At 37.4% G+C, this 19,855-nt stretch overlaps 1 protein-coding gene across 5 annotated transcripts in view; it reads left to right on the plus strand.

Annotated features, from left to right (window-relative positions):
* The window catches only part of MMS22L (MMS22 like, DNA repair protein), a 121,103-nt gene that overhangs the window by 77,541 nt on the left and 23,707 nt on the right, over window positions 1-19,855 (plus strand). For all 5 annotated transcript variants that reach the window (XM_043890077.1, XM_043890078.1, XM_043890079.1 and 2 more), the window contains 5 exons: window positions 4,631-4,824; window positions 10,033-10,183; window positions 11,893-12,044; window positions 13,046-13,188; window positions 18,782-18,941. In XM_043890077.1, coding sequence (XP_043746012.1) covers window positions 4,631-4,824; window positions 10,033-10,183; window positions 11,893-12,044; window positions 13,046-13,188; window positions 18,782-18,941 — 800 coding nt within the window. The remainder of the gene's footprint in view (window positions 1-4,630; window positions 4,825-10,032; window positions 10,184-11,892; window positions 12,045-13,045; window positions 13,189-18,781; window positions 18,942-19,855) is intronic.

Below are 19,855 nucleotides of genomic sequence, written 5' to 3' on the forward strand. Positions count from 1 at the left end.
TTGATCTCCTTGCTGTCCAAGGGACGCTCAAGAGTCTTCATCACGTCAATTTGAAAGCATCAGTTCTTTAGCCTTCAGCCTTCTTTATGGTCCAACTCTCACATCTGTATGTGGCATTGGAAAAACCATAGCCTTGACTCTATAGACCTTTGTCAGCAAAGTGATTATCTCTGCTTTTTAATACATGGTCTAGATTTGTCATAGCTTTCTTCCAAGTCACAAGTGTCTTTTAATTTCATGGGTACAGTCACCATCCACAGTGATTTTTGGAGCCCAAGGAAAGAAAATCTGTAATTGTTTCCATTTTTTCCCTATCTACTTGCCAAAAAGTGATGGGACTGGTTGTCATGGTCTTCATTTTTTCAGTGTTGAGTTTTAAGCTGGCTTTTCACTCTCCTTTTTCACTTTCATCAAGAGGCTGTTTAGTTCCTCTTTGCTTTCTGCTATTAGAGTGGTATCATTTGCATATCTGAGGTTGTTGGTATTTCTCCCGGCAGTCTTGATTCCGGCTTGTGAGTTATCTAGCCTGGCATTTCTCATGATGTAGTCTGCATAAAAGTTAAATAAGCAAGTTGACAATACACAGCCTTAATGTATTTCTTTCCCAATTTGGAATCAGTCCTTTGTTCCATGTCCGGTTCTAACCGTTGCTTCTTGTCCTGCATATGATGGTGCATTATATATGACCAAAAGTATCACTGCCATCACTGCCAGTACTGGACTTTTTTTTTTTCATAATCACTTAATAGTCAGAACAGCCAGTAAATTCCTTGCGTTGACCTCACATATTCACTCAATCATTAGCACCCACTCACCTCCTCGTCCATGTACAAACAAATAGATGGAGGCCCCGTTCCAGGGAGTCCCTCCGGGATATGCCTGGACCGCTACTCACCAGCCTGGTTTCTGACCTATTGCATCTCCCTGATAACTGGATATACACAGAATTGGGGGGGCAGGACTTAAGTTCCCATTATCTTCTAGTGAGACTTTGCAGAATTCTCTTTATACATAGAGTCTGTTTTTGTTTTGTTTTTGTTTCTATTTTTTGAAGACAGGATTGGATTAAATGATTTTTAAGATACCTTCCAGCTTTAAAACCTTGTTTTTGGGAGGTTGTTAGTTTGCTTTCTGGTAATTTCACTAGTTTGGTTATCTTATATTCTTTCTGGGTGGTAAAGCAGATTATAGCCCTATTTTATAGATGTGAATAAGAATAACCAGAAGCTCCAAAGTACCTAAGGTTTTGTTTGTTTTTTTTTAGTAAATTTAACTGAAACTAAAAATGGTAAGAGTATCCTGATTCCCATCCAGTTTTCCATTAGTTACATTCATCAGACACTTGGAATCATCACTCATAGTGGTTTAGAACAACTTCTTTTAAACTTAGAGCTTCCCATTATATTTTTCACTGATGTAGATTGAAGAAAGTTGGCAGGCTTTGAAGTAGAACTTGAAAAAGGAATTCAGTTGTTAATTGTTGTTAACCCCCTTGCTTTCTGCTAGCTCTTATCAATCATATTAATAGATGCCTCAGTATATTTGGATGTCTTTGTGAGGATGGGGAGGTGGGAGGGTGAGATATATAAAATCACTACAAAAAGTAACATGGAAATAAAAACAGGAAAACAAATCTTGGAAAGTGGAGCACAAGAACAGTTATGTTCAGGATCAGGAAAGTGCTTGAACTAGAGGAGGTAAGCCCAAAGAAGCAGGATACCAGAGCTGTTGATAAAACAGAAGTGTACGAACACCTGAATAACGAGGTATGTACCAGTTTGGGCATTTCCATAGTGTAGCCATGGACTTCTCAGGTGGATCAGTGGTTAAGAATCTACCTGTCAACCCTGGAGATGAACGTTCCATCCCTTGGTCAGGAAGATACCCCAGAGAAAGGAATGGCAATCCACTCCAGTGTTCTTACCTTCGAGATCCCATGGACAGAGGGGCCTGGTGGGCTACAGCTCATGGAGTCACGAAGAGTCTGACACAACTTAGCGACTAAACAACAACATAGTGTAGTGATAGGTTCCTGAACACTTTTAAGGATGTTATTCTTCACATGTAATCTTCACAATAACCCTGGTAGGCAGATGATAAATGATTCTTCCTAATTTTAACTCTTTAGAAAATGAAATTTGGGCAGTTACTCATTTTTTTTAAGGTCACACAGCTCTGAGTAGCTTTGCTAATAACCAGCAGTTTTACCCAACACAAGCTACTTCTGTTGCCTCAATTTTCTCGTTTATAAGATTCGAATCATAATTATACCTACCTCATAGGGTGAGAAGCAGTGCTTACAAACTTCCTAGTGTGGTTCTTGGCACATGGTAAGTACTAGTAAATGCTAGATGTTGCTATTATTTCTGTGAAAGCTGCAATTTAAATAACTTGACATTCAGCAGATTTTTTTTTTCCTGCTATGTGTTGGATCTTTTAGAACATAAGTGGGCTGGTTATGCATGTATATTTCCAAAATGATTTTAAAGTCAATCTTCTACTTAAAACCTACGTCCCTACCACTTTACAAAGCAAAGCTACATGTGGCTTGCCCAGCTTCTTTTCTTAGACTTAGTAAAATTTCTTCAAGTAGGGAGAGAAGAAAATTGATCAATGTTTTAATTATGTGTGTGTGTACTCACACACACACATGCACGTCTTAGTGTTAAAGGGTGTGTGTCTTAGTATATAAGGGAAAGTATGGGCTTCAGAGTCAGATTTTGATTCAGATTATGGGGCCAGCTCTTCTTAGCCGTGTGACTTTTGGGGATATCATTATCATCTTTATCCTCTATAAAGAGGATTAGTGACACCCATCTCATAGAATTGTTCTGATTTTTAGTTAAAGAATTTCCAGCTTCATACGGAATGATCAGAAATGTTACCACTTCCTGGAGAATACATTGTAAAGAGTGAAGAAAATGGCTTATTTTATTTAGAAATAGTAAAATCCGTCCTACCCAGATGTAGTAAATTATTTATCATCCTTTGAGACCAATATACTTGAAAAAGCTTTAGATGGGTTTTGCAAATGGTGGTATTATTTCACTTGGACTCCAGTGTCTTGAAATGTACCCATGAATTTTGCTTTGTTGATACAGGCAATTGAGTTAGTTGCCAAATGGATTTTAGTGGTTTGATATTCATCTTACTCAAAGCTAAAGGACCTGAAATAATCTTTAGCCACTACTTCATGTTGAAAGCATCTCAGGCAAGTTTTACACGAAGAGGACATAGCAGATATTTGGTTAGTTTTTAGGAAGCTTGCTTACTATGATATTCTTTCTCCAGGTATTTGGCACCACCCCCAGTACTGCAAGGAGCATTAAGTTCTGTCTCATGGTTATCCAAGAATTTCAGTGTAGAGAGACTTAGAGTCCTAATGTTATATAACTTATACTTAAAATCTTTACTTTTGTGTAGTTATGTGAAAAATACAATGATGTCTTGCAACCAGTTTGATCTTTTTGTGGAATTGCTTTAGATACATGCATTAGTTAGCTCCATATTTTATATAGTTATTTTGAGTGTCCACTTCCTCTTGATGAACTGATTTGAAACATCAGATCGGGAATGTTGGACTTATGTAATTTTCCTTCTTTTTTTAAAGCACTAGTCATTTTTCTTAATGGAATACTGCTACTATCAAAGGAAGTATTTTGGCTTAGCTCCACTGATTAATTTTCACTGTTTGCTCTTTATTTGAAGAAAACAAGTCTAAGGATGCTGTTTATGCATTTGTGTCTACTCGATTGAGCTGGCAGTTATATATATAGAAATAGGAATAAGATTACAGTTATATACACAGAAACAGGAATAATATCACAGTTGCGTGTTTAGTGCAACTAAATAATAATATTAATGATATTATTAATTGTTGGGCATATTGCATTAATGCCTTCTATTCCAGATCACTAGAAAAATCTTCTGGTATTCACCCCTGTTATGTTTCCGTTAAGGTCTTAGAGTTGTCTCAACTTTCCATAGGAAAAGTGAGTAAATGACAGATCAAAACTTGAGGCAGTATTGAATTCATGTTTTACTGATTTATGGAGAAGAATGATTTTATTATTTTCTACCATGTGAAAATGATTATGGGTCTTTTTGGACCAAAGGACTGATACTAAGGTGATATCTAGGACAGTTTTATATTCTAGCTTAATGTCTATGTCTGCTCTAAACAGGGAAAGTATTGTAATTTAAAATATCACATATAAGCCATAAATACTTTCCTCTTGGTACATCATATCCTAAAGCTCACAGGAGAAGTGGCTTAAAATTTTGTTTTTATGTCTAGATTGTAAGTAAAATCACTTGTCATAGTGAGTTGCAAAATGCAAACCTTCATTTTGAAGCTGCCTATTTCTCATTTGGATCTGACATATTAAAAAGCATATAATTAATGCCTGACATTAGTAATTAACATTAACTTTATGGTGCTTAATATGCCATCGTTCATCCATCAAATAACCAGAAATGCATAATGTCTTGACATAAAGGTTTTAATTAGATAGAACTGTCCTTCAGTTTTCACATGGTGTAAATGTTAAAAGCCCAGAATGTATTTAAGGAAAAATTTTGTATTTGTTTGTTGGGTGTTAGCTGTATTTTTATTTATTTTTTTTTTTAGGAGTATGCGTCAACAATTGTGTCAGGAACTGCAAAGGGAGAATGGGGACCTCATTGTGCAGTCTTCATTATCGACTAAAGAGCGCCACCTTGCTGCAGTGGCCAGTGCGCTCTGGAGGCATTTCTTTTCGTTTCTGAAGAGTCAGAGGATGTCACAGATAGTGCCTCTCTCGCAACTCGCGGATGCGGCCGCAGGTCAGCGTTCTTAATTTGCCAGTTAGCTTCTCATTTTGCAGACTCTGTCAGTTTTTTCTTCTGTTTGCTTAGTAGCAAACTCTTATTTTATTACAGTGCAATAAATATTTTGACAACCAGGAAGAAAAGAATTATGTATTTTAAAATTAGGATTCTTTGGCTTGTTTATTATTTTCCTGTTAGTAAAAGTAAAAATTAAGTGATGATTTGCTAAAAAGATCATTTTTAACCTTAAAAATACTGAATATACGTGGCTTTTCTTATTCATGCGTTATTTGGAAAGTAAAGCAGTATTTGACTTCTAGTTCAGGTCGTTTATTTTCAGATTGTATGTGCAGATACCTAGTAAAATATGAAATTGAATAAAGAGCAAAAAGAGATGGCTTGAATTCCACTTCAGCATAAAACCGATGAGATCAGAATGACATGGAGTACATAGAATGTTGCTTTTCAGACTTCTGTTAGATTCTATTTTAAGTTGTAATCTTTACTTAATTTGATTATTAGCCTATAGACATGTCCTTAGACTTTAAGGGATTCTGAATCAGATGAAATTATAGGCAAAAATTTGAATATATATATATTCACATATGCACTTTCCCAAAAAGAAGTCTTTATCTTTTTCAAAGGGATATTTTATCCAACGTATGTTAAGAAGTACTGGAATAGAGAGAGATCAATATGGTGACTACATGTATTTAAATGCGGTTTTTAAGAAGATGTTTAATGTATTTAAATGTAAACGCTTTTAAAAACCTAAGCTCTAAACCAAGGTTTATTTTACCCTGGTGTGAATAAGGAAAACTTAGCTAAAAGCATTACATAAAAGACTTCATGATATACATTTGAAAAGATTTTGAATTCTGCTAGTGCTTCCATAATTAAAACTTTACCGTGATATGTACATTGGAGAACTATGACGGGGCAATGGTTTTCCAACCACTGTAATGTCTCTGAAAATAAATACTGACTTTCAGTTTAACCAAAGCAGTCATTATTAGTCGATATGACTTATCTTTCTACCATTCATCACCCCAACTCCCACTTAATGACCAAAATGATACAAGTTAGTCAGTACTGTCTTAGGTACTGAAAATAAATAGTAATATAGATATAAAGCCAATATATGTGGGTTTGGGGTTTGTTTTGAAGTAAAGACAGGAGGCAAAAATTTCCTGCATTAAAAAATAGTTAATGAATACTTTGCCATTGGGATTTATCAATGGGAAAAAAAGAACTACAAGTCCTTCTTTCATGCATAAGCTCCGTGTTCTTATGGAAGGAAGAGAGCAAGAAGGAGGGTAAGTAAAATGTGTAATATGTCAGATGATGATAAATGGAGAAAAAGAAAAATACAGAAAAGGATAGAGATAGGGAACCTGGGTTCGATCCCTGGGTTGGGAAGATTCCCTGGAGGAGGGCATGGCAACCCACTCCAGTATTCTTGCCTGGAGAATCCCATGGACGGAGGAGCCTGGCGGGCTACAGTCCACGGGGTCACAAAGAGTCGGACACGACTGAGCTATTAAGCACAAGGGAAGACCACAGGCAAGTTATGGCTTCAAATAAGAGCTGCCCAGAAAACTTGTAATAGGTATCATTTGAGCAAAGACCCGAAGGAGGTGAGCTATGCGGCCATGCAGATACGAGCTGTGCAAACATCCAAAGGCAAGAGCGTGTCTGGTGTGTTCGAGAAACTGCACGGAAGCCATCAAAGCTCCTGTGGCGTAAGAACTGGAGAAAGAGGAGTCAGAGGTGCAGTCCACGGGCTGTGGAGAACTGCTTTCTGTTCTGCCTTATGCATAGTTGTAAGAAGACTTTCCTGAGACTGGCAAGTCCTGAGCAGAGAGGGGATGTGATTGCTCTGGCTGCTGGACCGAGATTAGACTATTGAGAGGTGGGGAGGTCATGTAGAGAACTCTTGTAACAGCTTAGAGATGGACAGCTGGGGCCACAGTGGGAGCGGTGGGAGTGGCGAGAAGTGGTCAGATTTCCAGTTTGAAAGTAGAGCTGACAATTTTCTAAGTGGGTTTGATATGGTAAGCAAGATAGAGAAAGGGAGAAACCCTCGTTTGAGATGAGAAAGATTGTGGCAGGAAGAAATTTTTATGAGTGAAGACTGGGATTTTGACTTTGGATATACAGATATATTTTATATATATATCTCCCTTAAAATCTGAGTAGGGATGTTGAGTAGACCCCTGGATAATGAACCTGGGTTTCAGGGAAGAGGTCCAAGCTAGAGATTTAAATTTGGGAACTATTTATGTACAAATAGTCTTATAAAGCTATGACCTGGATAAGATGCTAACAGAGTCAGTAGTAAAAAGAGAAGTTTGAAGACGGGTCCCAGGATATTCCCATGTTCAGATTTGTAGGATTAGAAGGAACCAAGAAAGGAGACTGTAAGGAATACCAGTGAGGTGATGTGAAAACCCATTAAGTGTAGTGCCATGGAAACCAAATTACAGAGCATTTTAAGGAAAGAATAGTGATCAACATTTCGAATGTGTTTAATGGGTCAATTAGGATGAGGCCTGAGAATTGGTCATTGGATATAGTAGGACAGAGGTTACTGGTGTCCTTGAAGAGCAGTTTTTTGCTGTAGTGGGTAGAGGCAAAGGCCCCTTAAAGATGTCCAAGAGAAAATGCGAGAAGAGGAATCACTGGCTGCAAACATAAGTAAATCTTTTTGAGTATATCACCATTAAAAGAGGCTTCCCTGGTGGCTCAGATGGTAAGGAATCTGCCTGCAATGCAGGAGACCCGGGTTTGATCCGTGGGTCAGAAGATGCCCTGGAGGAGGAAATGGCAACCCTCTCCAGTATCGTTGCCTGGAGAATTCCATGGACAGGCTACAGTCCATGGGATCTCAGAGAGTTGGACTCGACTTAGTGACTAACACATACACATCTATAAGAAGTAGAAAAAATTGGGATGTTAGCTGGAGAGGGAGGTGGGGTCAAGGAGGGTTTTTATTTTTTTTTTTTAAAACATGGGAGAAACTCCAGCATATTTATAATGCTGACAGGAATGTGTAGGAGTGAGAGAAAACTTAATGCTGCAAGACAGTCATTTGTGTTTTAATTCCCAGGAGAAATGGGATCTCATAGAGGACTCGGCCTCAGATCTCCTGTGGTAGCAGAAGAGGAGGCAGAATAAATGGGTCCACTTGGAGGTGGCAGGGTAGATGTGGTGGTTCTCTTCTGATGCTTCTCCTTTCTCCTTGACGTAGTAAAAGTCATTAACTGAAAATGAAGATGGGGAGGAGATGCTGACTGATGGTAGAGAGAGGAGAGAAGGTATGCAGTAATCCTCTAGGAGAATGAAAGACCAAATGGACTAGGGAAATATGGTAGGAACGATGGCCAGCTCTAAGGACCCACTTACCATCTTTGGTCATAAATTTAAAGTGAGATCGGTCCACATGGTTGTTCACCAGCCACTTAACATTGGCCATAGGTGCCCATGGGGAGAAGACAAAGAGTTGTAATTAAACAGATGGTGTTTTTTTCCAGGCAAGTTCAGTGAATCAAGTAAGAGACAAGGGAATTGATGGTATATGAAAATGAGTATAATGATGGAGCATTCAGTCAGGTTGCCTGGAAAGGGAAGGGAAGGCACAAAGTGAGGAGCATAGGGAAAGTTGTAGGACCAATGAATCGTAGGTCCTGATGGAATCAAAGGATTGCTGGAGGAGTTGGGAACCTACAGGAGGAGAGTTGGAAAGCTAGTTTGATGCCAGAAAGAGGGGTCTTCAAAGTCGGGATTTCAGGTTCTCTGTATCACCATGGGAGTGAGTGGCGAAACTACTGGAAGATGGTCTCACTGAAGGGGAGAAGTTCACGTCCAAGAGACGGGGAGGAAAAAATCATCAAGAACTATGACAGGAGTGCAGTTAGAAAGGATGATAGTGAGCTCCAGTCTTCAGGGAATGAGAGGTGGTGAAGGAGGAGACAGACAGGTGCAACAAAGAGAGTGTTGGTGTAATTTGATGACCTGAGACTCAAAGCCAAAGGTTTTCAAGAAGAGGAAGGGAGAATGGTCTAGAAGCAGCAGTGTGGACCAGAAGTTGCTCACCCTTTGTGGGTCCCATGTATGAGAGTGTGGGAGGATATAAACAGCCACTGTTTGAGCGAGCATTACAGGAGGCAGTGCTTAATAAATAATTTATTGATAAACATAAATTGGTGTTGGACAAGAAAATGGCAACCCACTCCAATATTCTTGCCTGGAGAATCCCATGGACAGAGGAGCCTGGTGGGCTACAATCCATGGGGTCATAAAGAGTTGGACACAAATAGAGTGCACATGCACATAAATTGATGCACTGCAAATTAGGTTGGGGAATCCCAGGAAATCACAAAATAAAGTCTGTTTGTTTACCATGGGGATCTAAGAAATTCTGGTTCCTAGGGTTTCTGAGTTCTGAGGGAAGTGGAGTATCATTGATTGATTGTAGGAAATCACTGTTTACTAGAAGAAAATGTCCAGTGTCCATGGTGAGTGAGAGCTCTTCATCTGTGGTCAGTGAAAGTGGAAGTCACTCAGTCATGTCTGTGGTAGGTGATGAGTAAATTAACTTGATTGGAAAAGAGTGGATGCTAGAAATGTTTTTGGTAATGGGTCATTTGCGTGAGAGAGGCTCTTTAGCAGAGACATCAGGTTTAGAATTTGCCATTTGAGGGCTTTCCTGGTGGTTCAGTGATAAAGAATCCTTTGCTAAGGCAGGAAACATGGGTTGGGTCCCTGACGTGTGAAGAGCCTACATGCCTTGAAGCAGATACGCCCATGCACTGCCACTACTGAGCATGCACTCCGGAGCCAGGGACCTGCGACTGCTGAAGCTCGTGTTCCCTAGAGCCTGTGCTCCACAACAGGAGAAGCGACTGCAATGAATCAAGCAATAATTTTTTTTTTTATTAATTTGCCATTTGAAGGGCCTTTCTATTATAGATGCATTGTGATGATGCTGAGACAGATTTTTCCAGACCCTTTCTTGGAGATGCAGATAATCAGCACAGAAATGTCTTTGACAATATGAATTTAGTTCAGTTTTAGCTTTCTGTTCTACATTTCTAAAACGTGACATTTATTGTTTAGTGCTGATTTTTTAAAAAATCACTATTAACATAATTTGAAGGGAGATAGTGGTTTTTTCTTTCTTTTTTACATTCTCACTGTAAGTTTCTCTCATTGTAAATCTAGATTTTACTTTGCTGGCGATGGACTTGCCCAGCACTGCCCCATCAGATCTTCAGCCTCAGCCAGTTACATCAATGATACAACTCTTTGGTTGGGATGATATCATCTGGCCCCAGGTTGTAGCCAGATATTTAAGTCATTTCCTACAGAATAGGTAAGTGTTTTTATTTCAGGTGTACACGTTAATGTAAACCCACAGTAGATTAGTTCCCGAGGAAGCAAAGAATTTCCAAAATAAAAACTGGTCTTTGCTATGTATACTTTCACTTGGGCAATTGGTTGCTTTCCTGTGTATCCACATTTTGACTGTATTAACAGTAGGAAAGTTTTCTTAAAACAATGCTGCTGCTGCTTTGTCAAAATGGTTTTTATAGGACGGCCTTACCCTCATCTTGAAATGATCTTTCTACACTCGCCATTGTGAAAGAAATTATACAATTAATACTGCTAAATCTGTAAGGCACCGTTTTATTATCACAGTTTTAGTTTAATGGTAACTTTCCTCTTCACACTAGGTTTTAAAGATCGGACTTTTGTGCAGTGATGAACAAGAGACTTCATCACCTTGAACTTTGATTTTCATGTCTTTGAGTGTCTGTATTACATAAGAGATCTGAGGAACCCCAACAGAAAAAATATACAATCAGTAATAGAAATGGTATAGAACAATCAGGGTGATTCAGATAAGAATATCAAGATAAGGGAAAATAAAATGAATACACAAACCTAAGAGACCAATGTAGATCTGATCCCCCTGCCAGTCAGTGAAAATGAAGAGAGGTATTCTTCTCAAAAGGAAGTTCATTAAGCATACTCATTAATCATTTTCTCACTAGCTTTCAGTTACACAGTAAGGGAGTTCAGCTTCAATTGGATTACTTTTAGGATTCCCTTCCAGCTTAAGAATTCTTTGATGACAACAAACATTTGTTTATATTATTTGTTAAATACTTGTGTGAAATTATCTCAAAGGATTTGTTTTTAAAATAATATTGGTATGTTAGCAGCAAGGAAGGACTAACTGAAATGAAGCAGCTGAAGTGAAATGCTAAGATGTTAAGATGTTAAGTAGCGTTGGGAGGTTGTATAGGTAATAACCCATCTGAGTTCTATTTTGTGTTCTCCTTTTTTATGAAAATGCATATTCAGAGTATTTCAAAACAGTACTTTTAGAGTTATGATTTATGTATTTTTCAAGTGTCTAACTTTACACAACATTTATAATTAGGTTAAGACTTATCCCCATCCTCTCATATAAAATGATTAGAAATCAGATTAAGCCAGACCTTTGAATTTGTAAAAGTAATTTTTAAAAAGCTCTTGTTTGGATGTTATTTTGGAGTTCTTTAATGATGACTGCCTGTGGGTGGGGGGAGCAGAAAAGGAAGGGAGGGGGATTGGATTGGTTGGGAGACCCTCGTAGAAATGTATTTCATCTTTTTTCTTCTGTATATGGTCGTGATTGCTTCTCTGTTTTACTCTAAGGGCCACGGTTTTTTATTGTGCTTGCCACTTCCTTCAGTATTATCACACAAAGCTACTTAAACCCCTTCCCTGTTTTTCTTATTTTAACCATGTCTCTCCGTTGGCATAAGTCATATGTATGCCACCAGTGGAAAAAGGAAAACTTAAAAATTAGGGCATTATAAATGAGAGCAGGAGTGTTTGTCTAAAATATTTTGTGGTATCTGTAGTGTTTATTTTCAGCAGAGTATGTCTGCATTCGTGTGTGTGTAAAATAAGTGGGACCAAAAACTGGGGGGTATTAGAATGTTTTATTTCTCAATCTCTGTACTCAGGGAACACATCGTCAGGGTTTTGTTTTGGTTTCTGTTTTTAATATTCATGAACTTATTTTTACAGCATGTTATGTGAAGCAGTTTCTCATTCAGGCTGTGTATCTTTTCAAGCCCTCACTGTAAGATCATGGATCCGTTGCATTTTGCAAATGTATGTAAAAAACCTTCATGTGCCAGATGACTCATTCATTGATATAAATCCTGATCAGGCAGTTGGTAAGTACTGCAAGTGTTTTGCTTTCTGGCTTGCTAAGTATATTTAGAATTTCCTGTTTTGTTACATAAATTAATAGAAAAGATTAAAAATATATATATTTGTAAGTAGGTATTAATATGAACAGAAGTTTATTTCCATTTGCAGTCTGTTTCTTTTTTCTTGATATTTTCCCATTACTGTATATGACAAATTTCTCTCTTATAAAGATAAAAGAACTTATTTCCTTGGAAGCTCAGGACAAAAATTTGCTCTCAGGTGACAAGCTATTTTTTTACCTTGAAGAAACTGGTCAGAAAAAAAAAGTGGAGATATGAAGTAAATAACTAGATATCATACTGTGAACACCCTATAAAGAAAAATATCCAATTATGAATAATTTCCTCCTTTTCCTTGTAACTTTTTTTTTTAATATTCCATACTGTTATGGTTGTCTGGAGCGTGTGCATTTTCCTTTTCCTAAAGCTATTGTTTATGGCCAGTTGTAAATCTTGGAAAGGCTGGACTGAAAACATGCTCCACATTTACTTTTATATTTTATTATATCAGTTGGCTTTACATTAATACCTTTTGGGACTAGGATGTTCACAAGTAAATGTTTGTTTGTTTTTAAATAAAGCCTTCCTATAGTGAGAGAAACTTAGTTTTCAAAAATGTAGAAATGTTCATTTTAAAACAAATCATTGTCACAAATGAAGAATGCTGCATTCTCTGCCCGTGTGTGTGTGTGTGTACGTGCTCCCCATGTGTGTGTGTGTGTGTGTGTGTGAACGTGCTCCCCATGTTTGTGTGTGTGTGTGTGTGTGTGTGTGTGTGTGAACGTGCTCCATCGTGTCTGACTCTTTGTGACCCCACGGACTGTAGCCCGCCTGGCTCCTCTGTCCATGGAATTCCCCAGGCCAGAATACTGGAGTGGGTTGCTGTTTCCTACTTCAGGAATATATGTATATATACATATATGTAGCATAAATTTGTATAATAAACATATAATTTATTTTGACAGAAAAGGACTACATGGAACAGTTGACTGAACTGACAAGGTTGCTATTTAAGCTATCAGAAGTAAAGAATATTTTCTCAAAGTCTCAAGTTGAATATTTACCCATCCCAGAAGATCCTAAAAAAGCACTTGTTCAGTTCTTTGAGGTATTTTTTTAATTCATTAATATAATTGTCCAAATCAGTTACAATTATTTTTCCAAAAATCCTGAAGTGTTCATTATGTTTTTCTGTAAAATGAGTTATTTTAAACTGAATCATATTATTGGTTGCTGCTATTATAAAATTATTGAAGAATAGAAATGTGAATCTAAGATATAGTGTACAATTCATTTTTGAGGACAGCAGAGGAATTACATTTAATGAAAAATAATAAGAGTAAAGAATGCCACATAAAAACCTTACTCCAAATTGATCGAAATTGTAGGAGTATCTTTTTGCTAAAATTGCTGGCTAACCATATTCTTCAGGTACTTAAATCTCCTTATATATGGTCCATAATAGTTCCAACTTAATGTTTACCACCCTGTAACAAACTACAAATTTTACAGTAAAATTTTAGTGTGTATTCAGCATAAGCACCAGCTACTTCATATCCATAACATGGTTGGGGCTTTAAAATCCAGTCCATTTGTTTTGTTTTGGCTCTGTAATAAATAGTTCCATTCAACATTTTACTTTTAATTATTAATTTTGTAGGGATCTATCTTACGTGATAGTCTTGTTTTATAGCCTAATTGAAGTTGTTAAAATGCTTGGATTAGTGTTTTTGTAAGCTATTCACAGTAAAACTTGGTTTATTTTCTCACAGTGGTTGATGTTAACTGCAATGAAAATCATTACAACCCGTAAGCTCTTTCCATAAATGTGAATTCTTCCATTGGTTTTCATTAAGGTAAAATACAATTGTACAAACAGTTAGAGATGTCACATTAATCTTAAACATATTTCATAATGGTATAGTAAGTGAGTATGAAAGTCGCTCAGTTGTGTCCAACTCTTTGCAACCATGGAATTCTCCAGGCCAGAATGCTGGAGTGGGTGGCCTTTCCCTTCTGCAGGGAATCTTCCCAACCCAGGAATCGAACCCAGGTCTCCCACATGGCAGGCAGATTCTTTACAGGGAAGCCCAAGAATAATGGAGTAGGTAGCCTATCCCTTCTCCAGGGGATCTTCAGTTTATGCAAATGTAAAATACACATGTCTCTGGAGCCTTTTCTTTAGTTGTTGATTGAATCTCCATCTCTAATTAAACACCTTTGCCAGGGACTATCCTGGACCAGAAAAGAATGTAAAAGTCAAGCACCCAATCAATCATATTCAAAGGCTCTCCTAGTTTAATCCTATCCAAATTAATTGCTCTTTCACCACTCACTAAACTATAGTTATTCGCTAAATGCTAGATAGTATTAAGTGAAGATTTCTTAGGGACTTGAAGAACCAAAAGAACTAGTCCTTGATCTTAGTGAACTTTTACTTGTCTGAGAATACAAGATATGCCCAGAGATTAAAATAATATAAGATAGTATGATATGTAAGTTAGTAAGATATGGTAAGTGCCAATTAGCTGATAGGTCAATCAGCAGGTTAAGAATTCAGAGCATCTTGATATAGGAAGTTTAGTTTTTATCCTGTGAACAGGCTTTATAAATTTTTAAGTAGTTCTGATTTGTTCAAATGACTTTAAGAAAATTGGTAACAACAGAGTACAGAGTCCATTAAAGGCTCAGGAGCACTAATGGCCAGAAACGAGTGGGATTTAGGAGGAATTGAAGTAGGGGATCTTTGAATGATTGTGAAATACTGTGTTTAACTAGAAGAATGATGACCTTAAGCAGAGATCATGATTTAGGATGGGGCCAAAGTAGATGAGAAGCCCAATTTTAAACCCGCTTAGTTTGAAATTGTCTCAGGGGGTGCTCAGGGACCTCTCTCCCCCACCACCTGCTGTGACTCACAGAACTCAGCATATAGTTGTACTTAGGTCTATGACTTATCACAGTGAAAGGTTTCAAAGTACAGTCAGCAAAGAGAAAAGGTACATGGGTGACATCTGGAGAAGCCAAGCGCAGCTTCGTCTTCTAGTGGTGTTGCCCTGGACATGCTGAATTCTTCCGGCAAGGAGTTGGGAGCACCTGGGAAATTCTTTACTGGGGGAGCTCTTAAATGACTCAGTGCCCTGGGGTTTGTTTTTTTGTTTTTTTAGTGGGGGCTGGCCACCTAGGCCCTGTTTGTTCAGCACTTTTAAAGATCCAGATTCCTAGAAGGAAAGCAGGTATCCAGCATAACTGTATTGGTTGCACAAACTGTTGAAACAGTGAGCCGTTCTTATCAGAAAGTGATAGGGAAAAAATATAAGGTTCCAAAAACCACCCAAGGGCCAACCTTGCATGTAAGCCTTCTAAGGATAGTGACATTGGGACCTGCTATGTTAACTCTTAGCAGAGAAATGATAGCATGGCATGAAGGTAGGGGAGTTGTCAAGGCACTGAAAAATACACATCTCAGAATTCGGAGAGGTTAAAGCGAAACATAGAGAAATACTGAAAGCTAGGGCACTGGTTTTCTCAAACGTCTCCTTCATAGACTTCTAGGAGTCAGTAATGTTCAGGGGTTCTGTGAGCTCAAAAGTATATTGGTGTTTATACAAAGAACGTAAAAGCTGTAGTAGAAATCAACACCATGGCCCAAGATTATACTAGATATAATTATATCATCATAATTTTCAAGGCCATGCAGTCACACAGGGGGAGAAAAGTCCGTTCACTTAAGAATATCACTAATGAAGCCACAAAGTTTTTGATTTTAATAAATTTTGATCCTTGAGTACATGCCCTTTTTGTATTCTGTGAATGACGATAGGAAGTGTATTTAAAGTACATTTGCTGCACACCGAAAAAAGACTATTTAAATAAGAAACACTTATGTAATTGAGTTGCAAGCTGAATGGACACTTTTATCATGAAAGAACAACTGACAAAATATGGTTATTCAGACCTGAGTATTTGGCAAATATTTTCTTAAAAATGAGCCTATCACTTCAAAGAAAGCAACTTTGAAATCACTTCAAAGACAGCATTTTTGCTAATTAATATAATTTAAGCTTTTAAGAAAATTAGAATTTTGCAGCACTTATATTTTCCACCAGGAGCTTGAAAACTTCTTAACAGTTTAAGATTTTTGGATAGCATTGGTGTTAACAAATACAATTATTTGTTATATTAACAAATATGATTTTTAAAAAGTACAGACAGTGAAATGTGTTGTCCAAATTGGGAACCAAAATTTTTCAGATAACAAGTACAGATGTTTTGGAAAGCATGCATGGGTGGAAAACACGCATTCAAAGCACAGGATCGACCAGTGGCTTTTGATGTAGCAGAGTACAGACTCTGCATTGAAGTGACTTTGGATGCCACATGACAACTCACGTTTAAGAAATACCAATTGTCAAGTTGTGGTGTAATATCAAAAAGGAATTTCACAATTATCTGAAACATTTATTAAAATACTTTTTCTTCTTCCAGCTACATGTATTTATCAGACTTATTTGTTTTTATCTACAACATATTGCAACAGATTGTATGCAGAAGCAGATATGAGAATAACTATCTTTTATTAAGCCAGATGTTAAAGAGATATGCAGAAATATTTTAAAAAAGCCACTTTTCAGTATGTTTTTTTGTTTGTTTCGGAAAAGGAAGTTATTTTCACTAAAAATATATTACTTAGAGTAACATGTTTATAATTTTAAAAAATAATTAAAAATTTCCTTTTGTAATTCCTAACATAATAAATATCAATAGATATAGTTCAAATAATATAATAATGTGAGAGTTGGACTGTGAAGAAAGCTGAGTGCCAAAAAATTGATGCTTTTGAACTGTGGTGTTGGAGAAGACTCTTGAGAGTCCCTTGGACTGCGAGGAGATCCAACCAGTCCATCCTGAAGGAGATAAATCCTGGGTGTTCATTGGAAGGACTGATGCTGAAGCTGAAACTCCAATACTTTGGCCACCTCATGCAAAGAGCTGACTCATTGGAAAAGACCCTGATGCTCGGAGGGATTGGGGGCAGGAGGAGAAGGGGACGACAGAGGATGAGATGGCTGGATGGCATCACCGGCTCCATGGACATGAGTTTTGAGTAAACTCCAGGAGTTGGTGATGGACAGGGAGGCCTGGCGTGCTGCGATTCATGGGGTCGCAGAGTCGGACACGACTGAGCAACTGAGCTGAGCTGAACTGAACTGAAGCCCTTTAAGATCCTCAATTGTTAAGTGTATAAACAGGAAACTGAGACCAAAAGTTTGAGAATTTCTGGTCCAGGAAAAGAAGTATAGAAAACCAAGGGCAGAGATCTAAATGGAAAAGGGGATTCATTGAGTATATATCTTTTGTTCTCATCTGTTCACTTCCTAATCACTCACATTCACTAGGTTTCTTATCTTTTCCTTCATTCTACATTTTATCATCAACACGGCTAACTTTATTATCACCTGGGATAACTTACCTTGAGTCCTCTTGTCAAATCTCCTCCAGGGGTCTCTCAGTGGTCTTCCCTTCTGCAGACATCCATCCACTCCCGTGACTGATCACTGAACCATGGCGTCGGTGGCTGCATCTGAAAGTTCACTGACTGTCACCACTTGCCTTCCAGCTCTTGGAGTGACTTCATCAGGACCTTCCTTTCCCTATTTTCCAAGTGCAGCGTCCTCTGATGGTCTCACTTTCTTCTCTATCTACCTCAAGTAAACCTCTTGGAGGCCTCATTTCAACTACTCTTAACCAACACACTCAAAATCTCCCACCCCTGACTTTTGGTTACAGCTGTAAGCCTTCAACTTTGGATCAGTACGACCACCTGGTTTCTTTCCTTTGTCTTGTCTTCTGAGATCTTCAGGAGAAAAACCACGTAACCATGTATCCTGGTGCCATTCATGGTCCGGTTTGGGTGATTGAAATTCATTGTAAGTTCTCAGTAGTGGCTTAGAAACATCACTACTGTCCTCAAACCTCACCCATCCCTAGCCAGTTTTCTCTTGATTCTTTTTGTGACTTCTCAACTCTTGCTTATTCTTACCTTTTTACAACTAGCCTCTCACGTATTTACCTTCTTCTTCTGACTTCACCATTATTCTTTCACTACCTCATCTCACACTTCTCTGCCTCCCCAATTTGCCATTTACACCCTTTGTACCTCATCCTATTTTTTCCTCTGAGAAAGTTAAGCCGGCAAGTATTGGCTTATAAACAAAATTCTGAGGAAAAAATCAACTCTTATCATAAACCTGAACTTTATGGAGGTCTGACTTGTAAGAGTTTATTAACCTCACCAGTAGGTCTTTCTTGTAGAAATTTGCGGATTTAGAATTCCCAGTTATGTGCTAGAAATATGGTGAGCCATCCTGTTTGGAATGCCTAACAGGAAATTTGTTTATAAGCTTCTTGTATATTAGTCCCATGTGTCTTTAACTAATACTTTGCTGACTCATAATTATTGGTGAATTGATTTTTTTTTTATTCTTCCTTTAGCCTTTATTTTAATCATAAAAGGCAAGATAATTCTTTTTTCTGGATTTTAATTGCTGTGAACATTTATTGGAAAGTTAAGGATGATGGCTTAAATGTAAGGAATATGTATGTGCATGTGTGTGGTAGAAAGAGAAATTATCTGTATTTTTCAAAGTCTGAATTGTAGAAAACTTGGAAAGCTAAATCATGTTTTTTCTTATTTATAGGCTGTTGGTATAACTTACGGGAATCTGCAGACATTTTCTGATAAATCTGCCATGGTCACAAAGTCCTTAGAATACCTTGGTGAAATATTAAAATATATAAAACCTTATTTGGGAAAAAAAGTTTCCAGTGCAGGGCTGCACCTGACTTATACGATGATGGGTATGTATTCCTGACTTTATTAAAACTTCCCTAGACTGAACCTATGGTATCATGATGGATAGGAATATACTGATACACTGGCTAAGTCACTACTCTCCACACAATCTTAAGAATAATCCGAAAGACAGTGATTTAGTTTAAAATAATTCATGTTGATTTTCAAGTGTATCTGTGTCTTGCCCTACCTCCTTTCAGAACTTTTCTTATGCTTGGTTAATACTAAAATTAATTATGATCAATAGAAAAAACACACCAGCTCCAGCTTGCTTCGGATAGTCTGTTGTAAATCATTCACATTGTGAATGCCTGCATAGTTAACATGAACCCTTTTCCAACACTTATCTAGGCTTTGTTAGAATTTAAAACTTCAGAAAACCATCACTTCTGTTTTTTATGGTCTGCTCTGTATGAAGGAGGTCAGGAAAGGATTTATTATAGTGGTAAAAGATATTTATGCTTCAAATCTTGTTTCTCACAATATGTTTTCTCCTTTCAAAAAGAAAAGAAATCTTCTTCTGTGTCTGCACTATAACAACAGAGGTCATCCTTCTTTAGGAAGTCAGTAATTTGAATATCTTTGTTCACTAAAACCTTGTTGCTAACCAAAAATAGGAACTGGATAAAGGGAAATGAGAAGGATTTCCTTAGAAGTTTTTATACAGAATTTAAGTTTACTTTTTTTTCTCTGTGGCCAAAACCTTATATCTGTTCCCTTTGATCTTGTGAACATATGAATAAACCTGATTTGGGCTGTCTGAAACCTTTTATCTTTGTTGTGAAAGATAAAGGAGAATGTGAAAATGTGTAAATATGGATGATGTAGGATGTAGTGGAAGCAGTAGTAGCAATTCGGTCAATTTAATTTTAGAGAAAAATATAAGAATTTATTATAAATTTAACTTAGTAAAATGTAG

This window comes from Cervus elaphus, chromosome 28 (assembly GCF_910594005.1).
Source record: "Cervus elaphus chromosome 28, mCerEla1.1, whole genome shotgun sequence".
Taxonomy (NCBI): domain Eukaryota; kingdom Metazoa; phylum Chordata; class Mammalia; order Artiodactyla; family Cervidae; genus Cervus; species Cervus elaphus.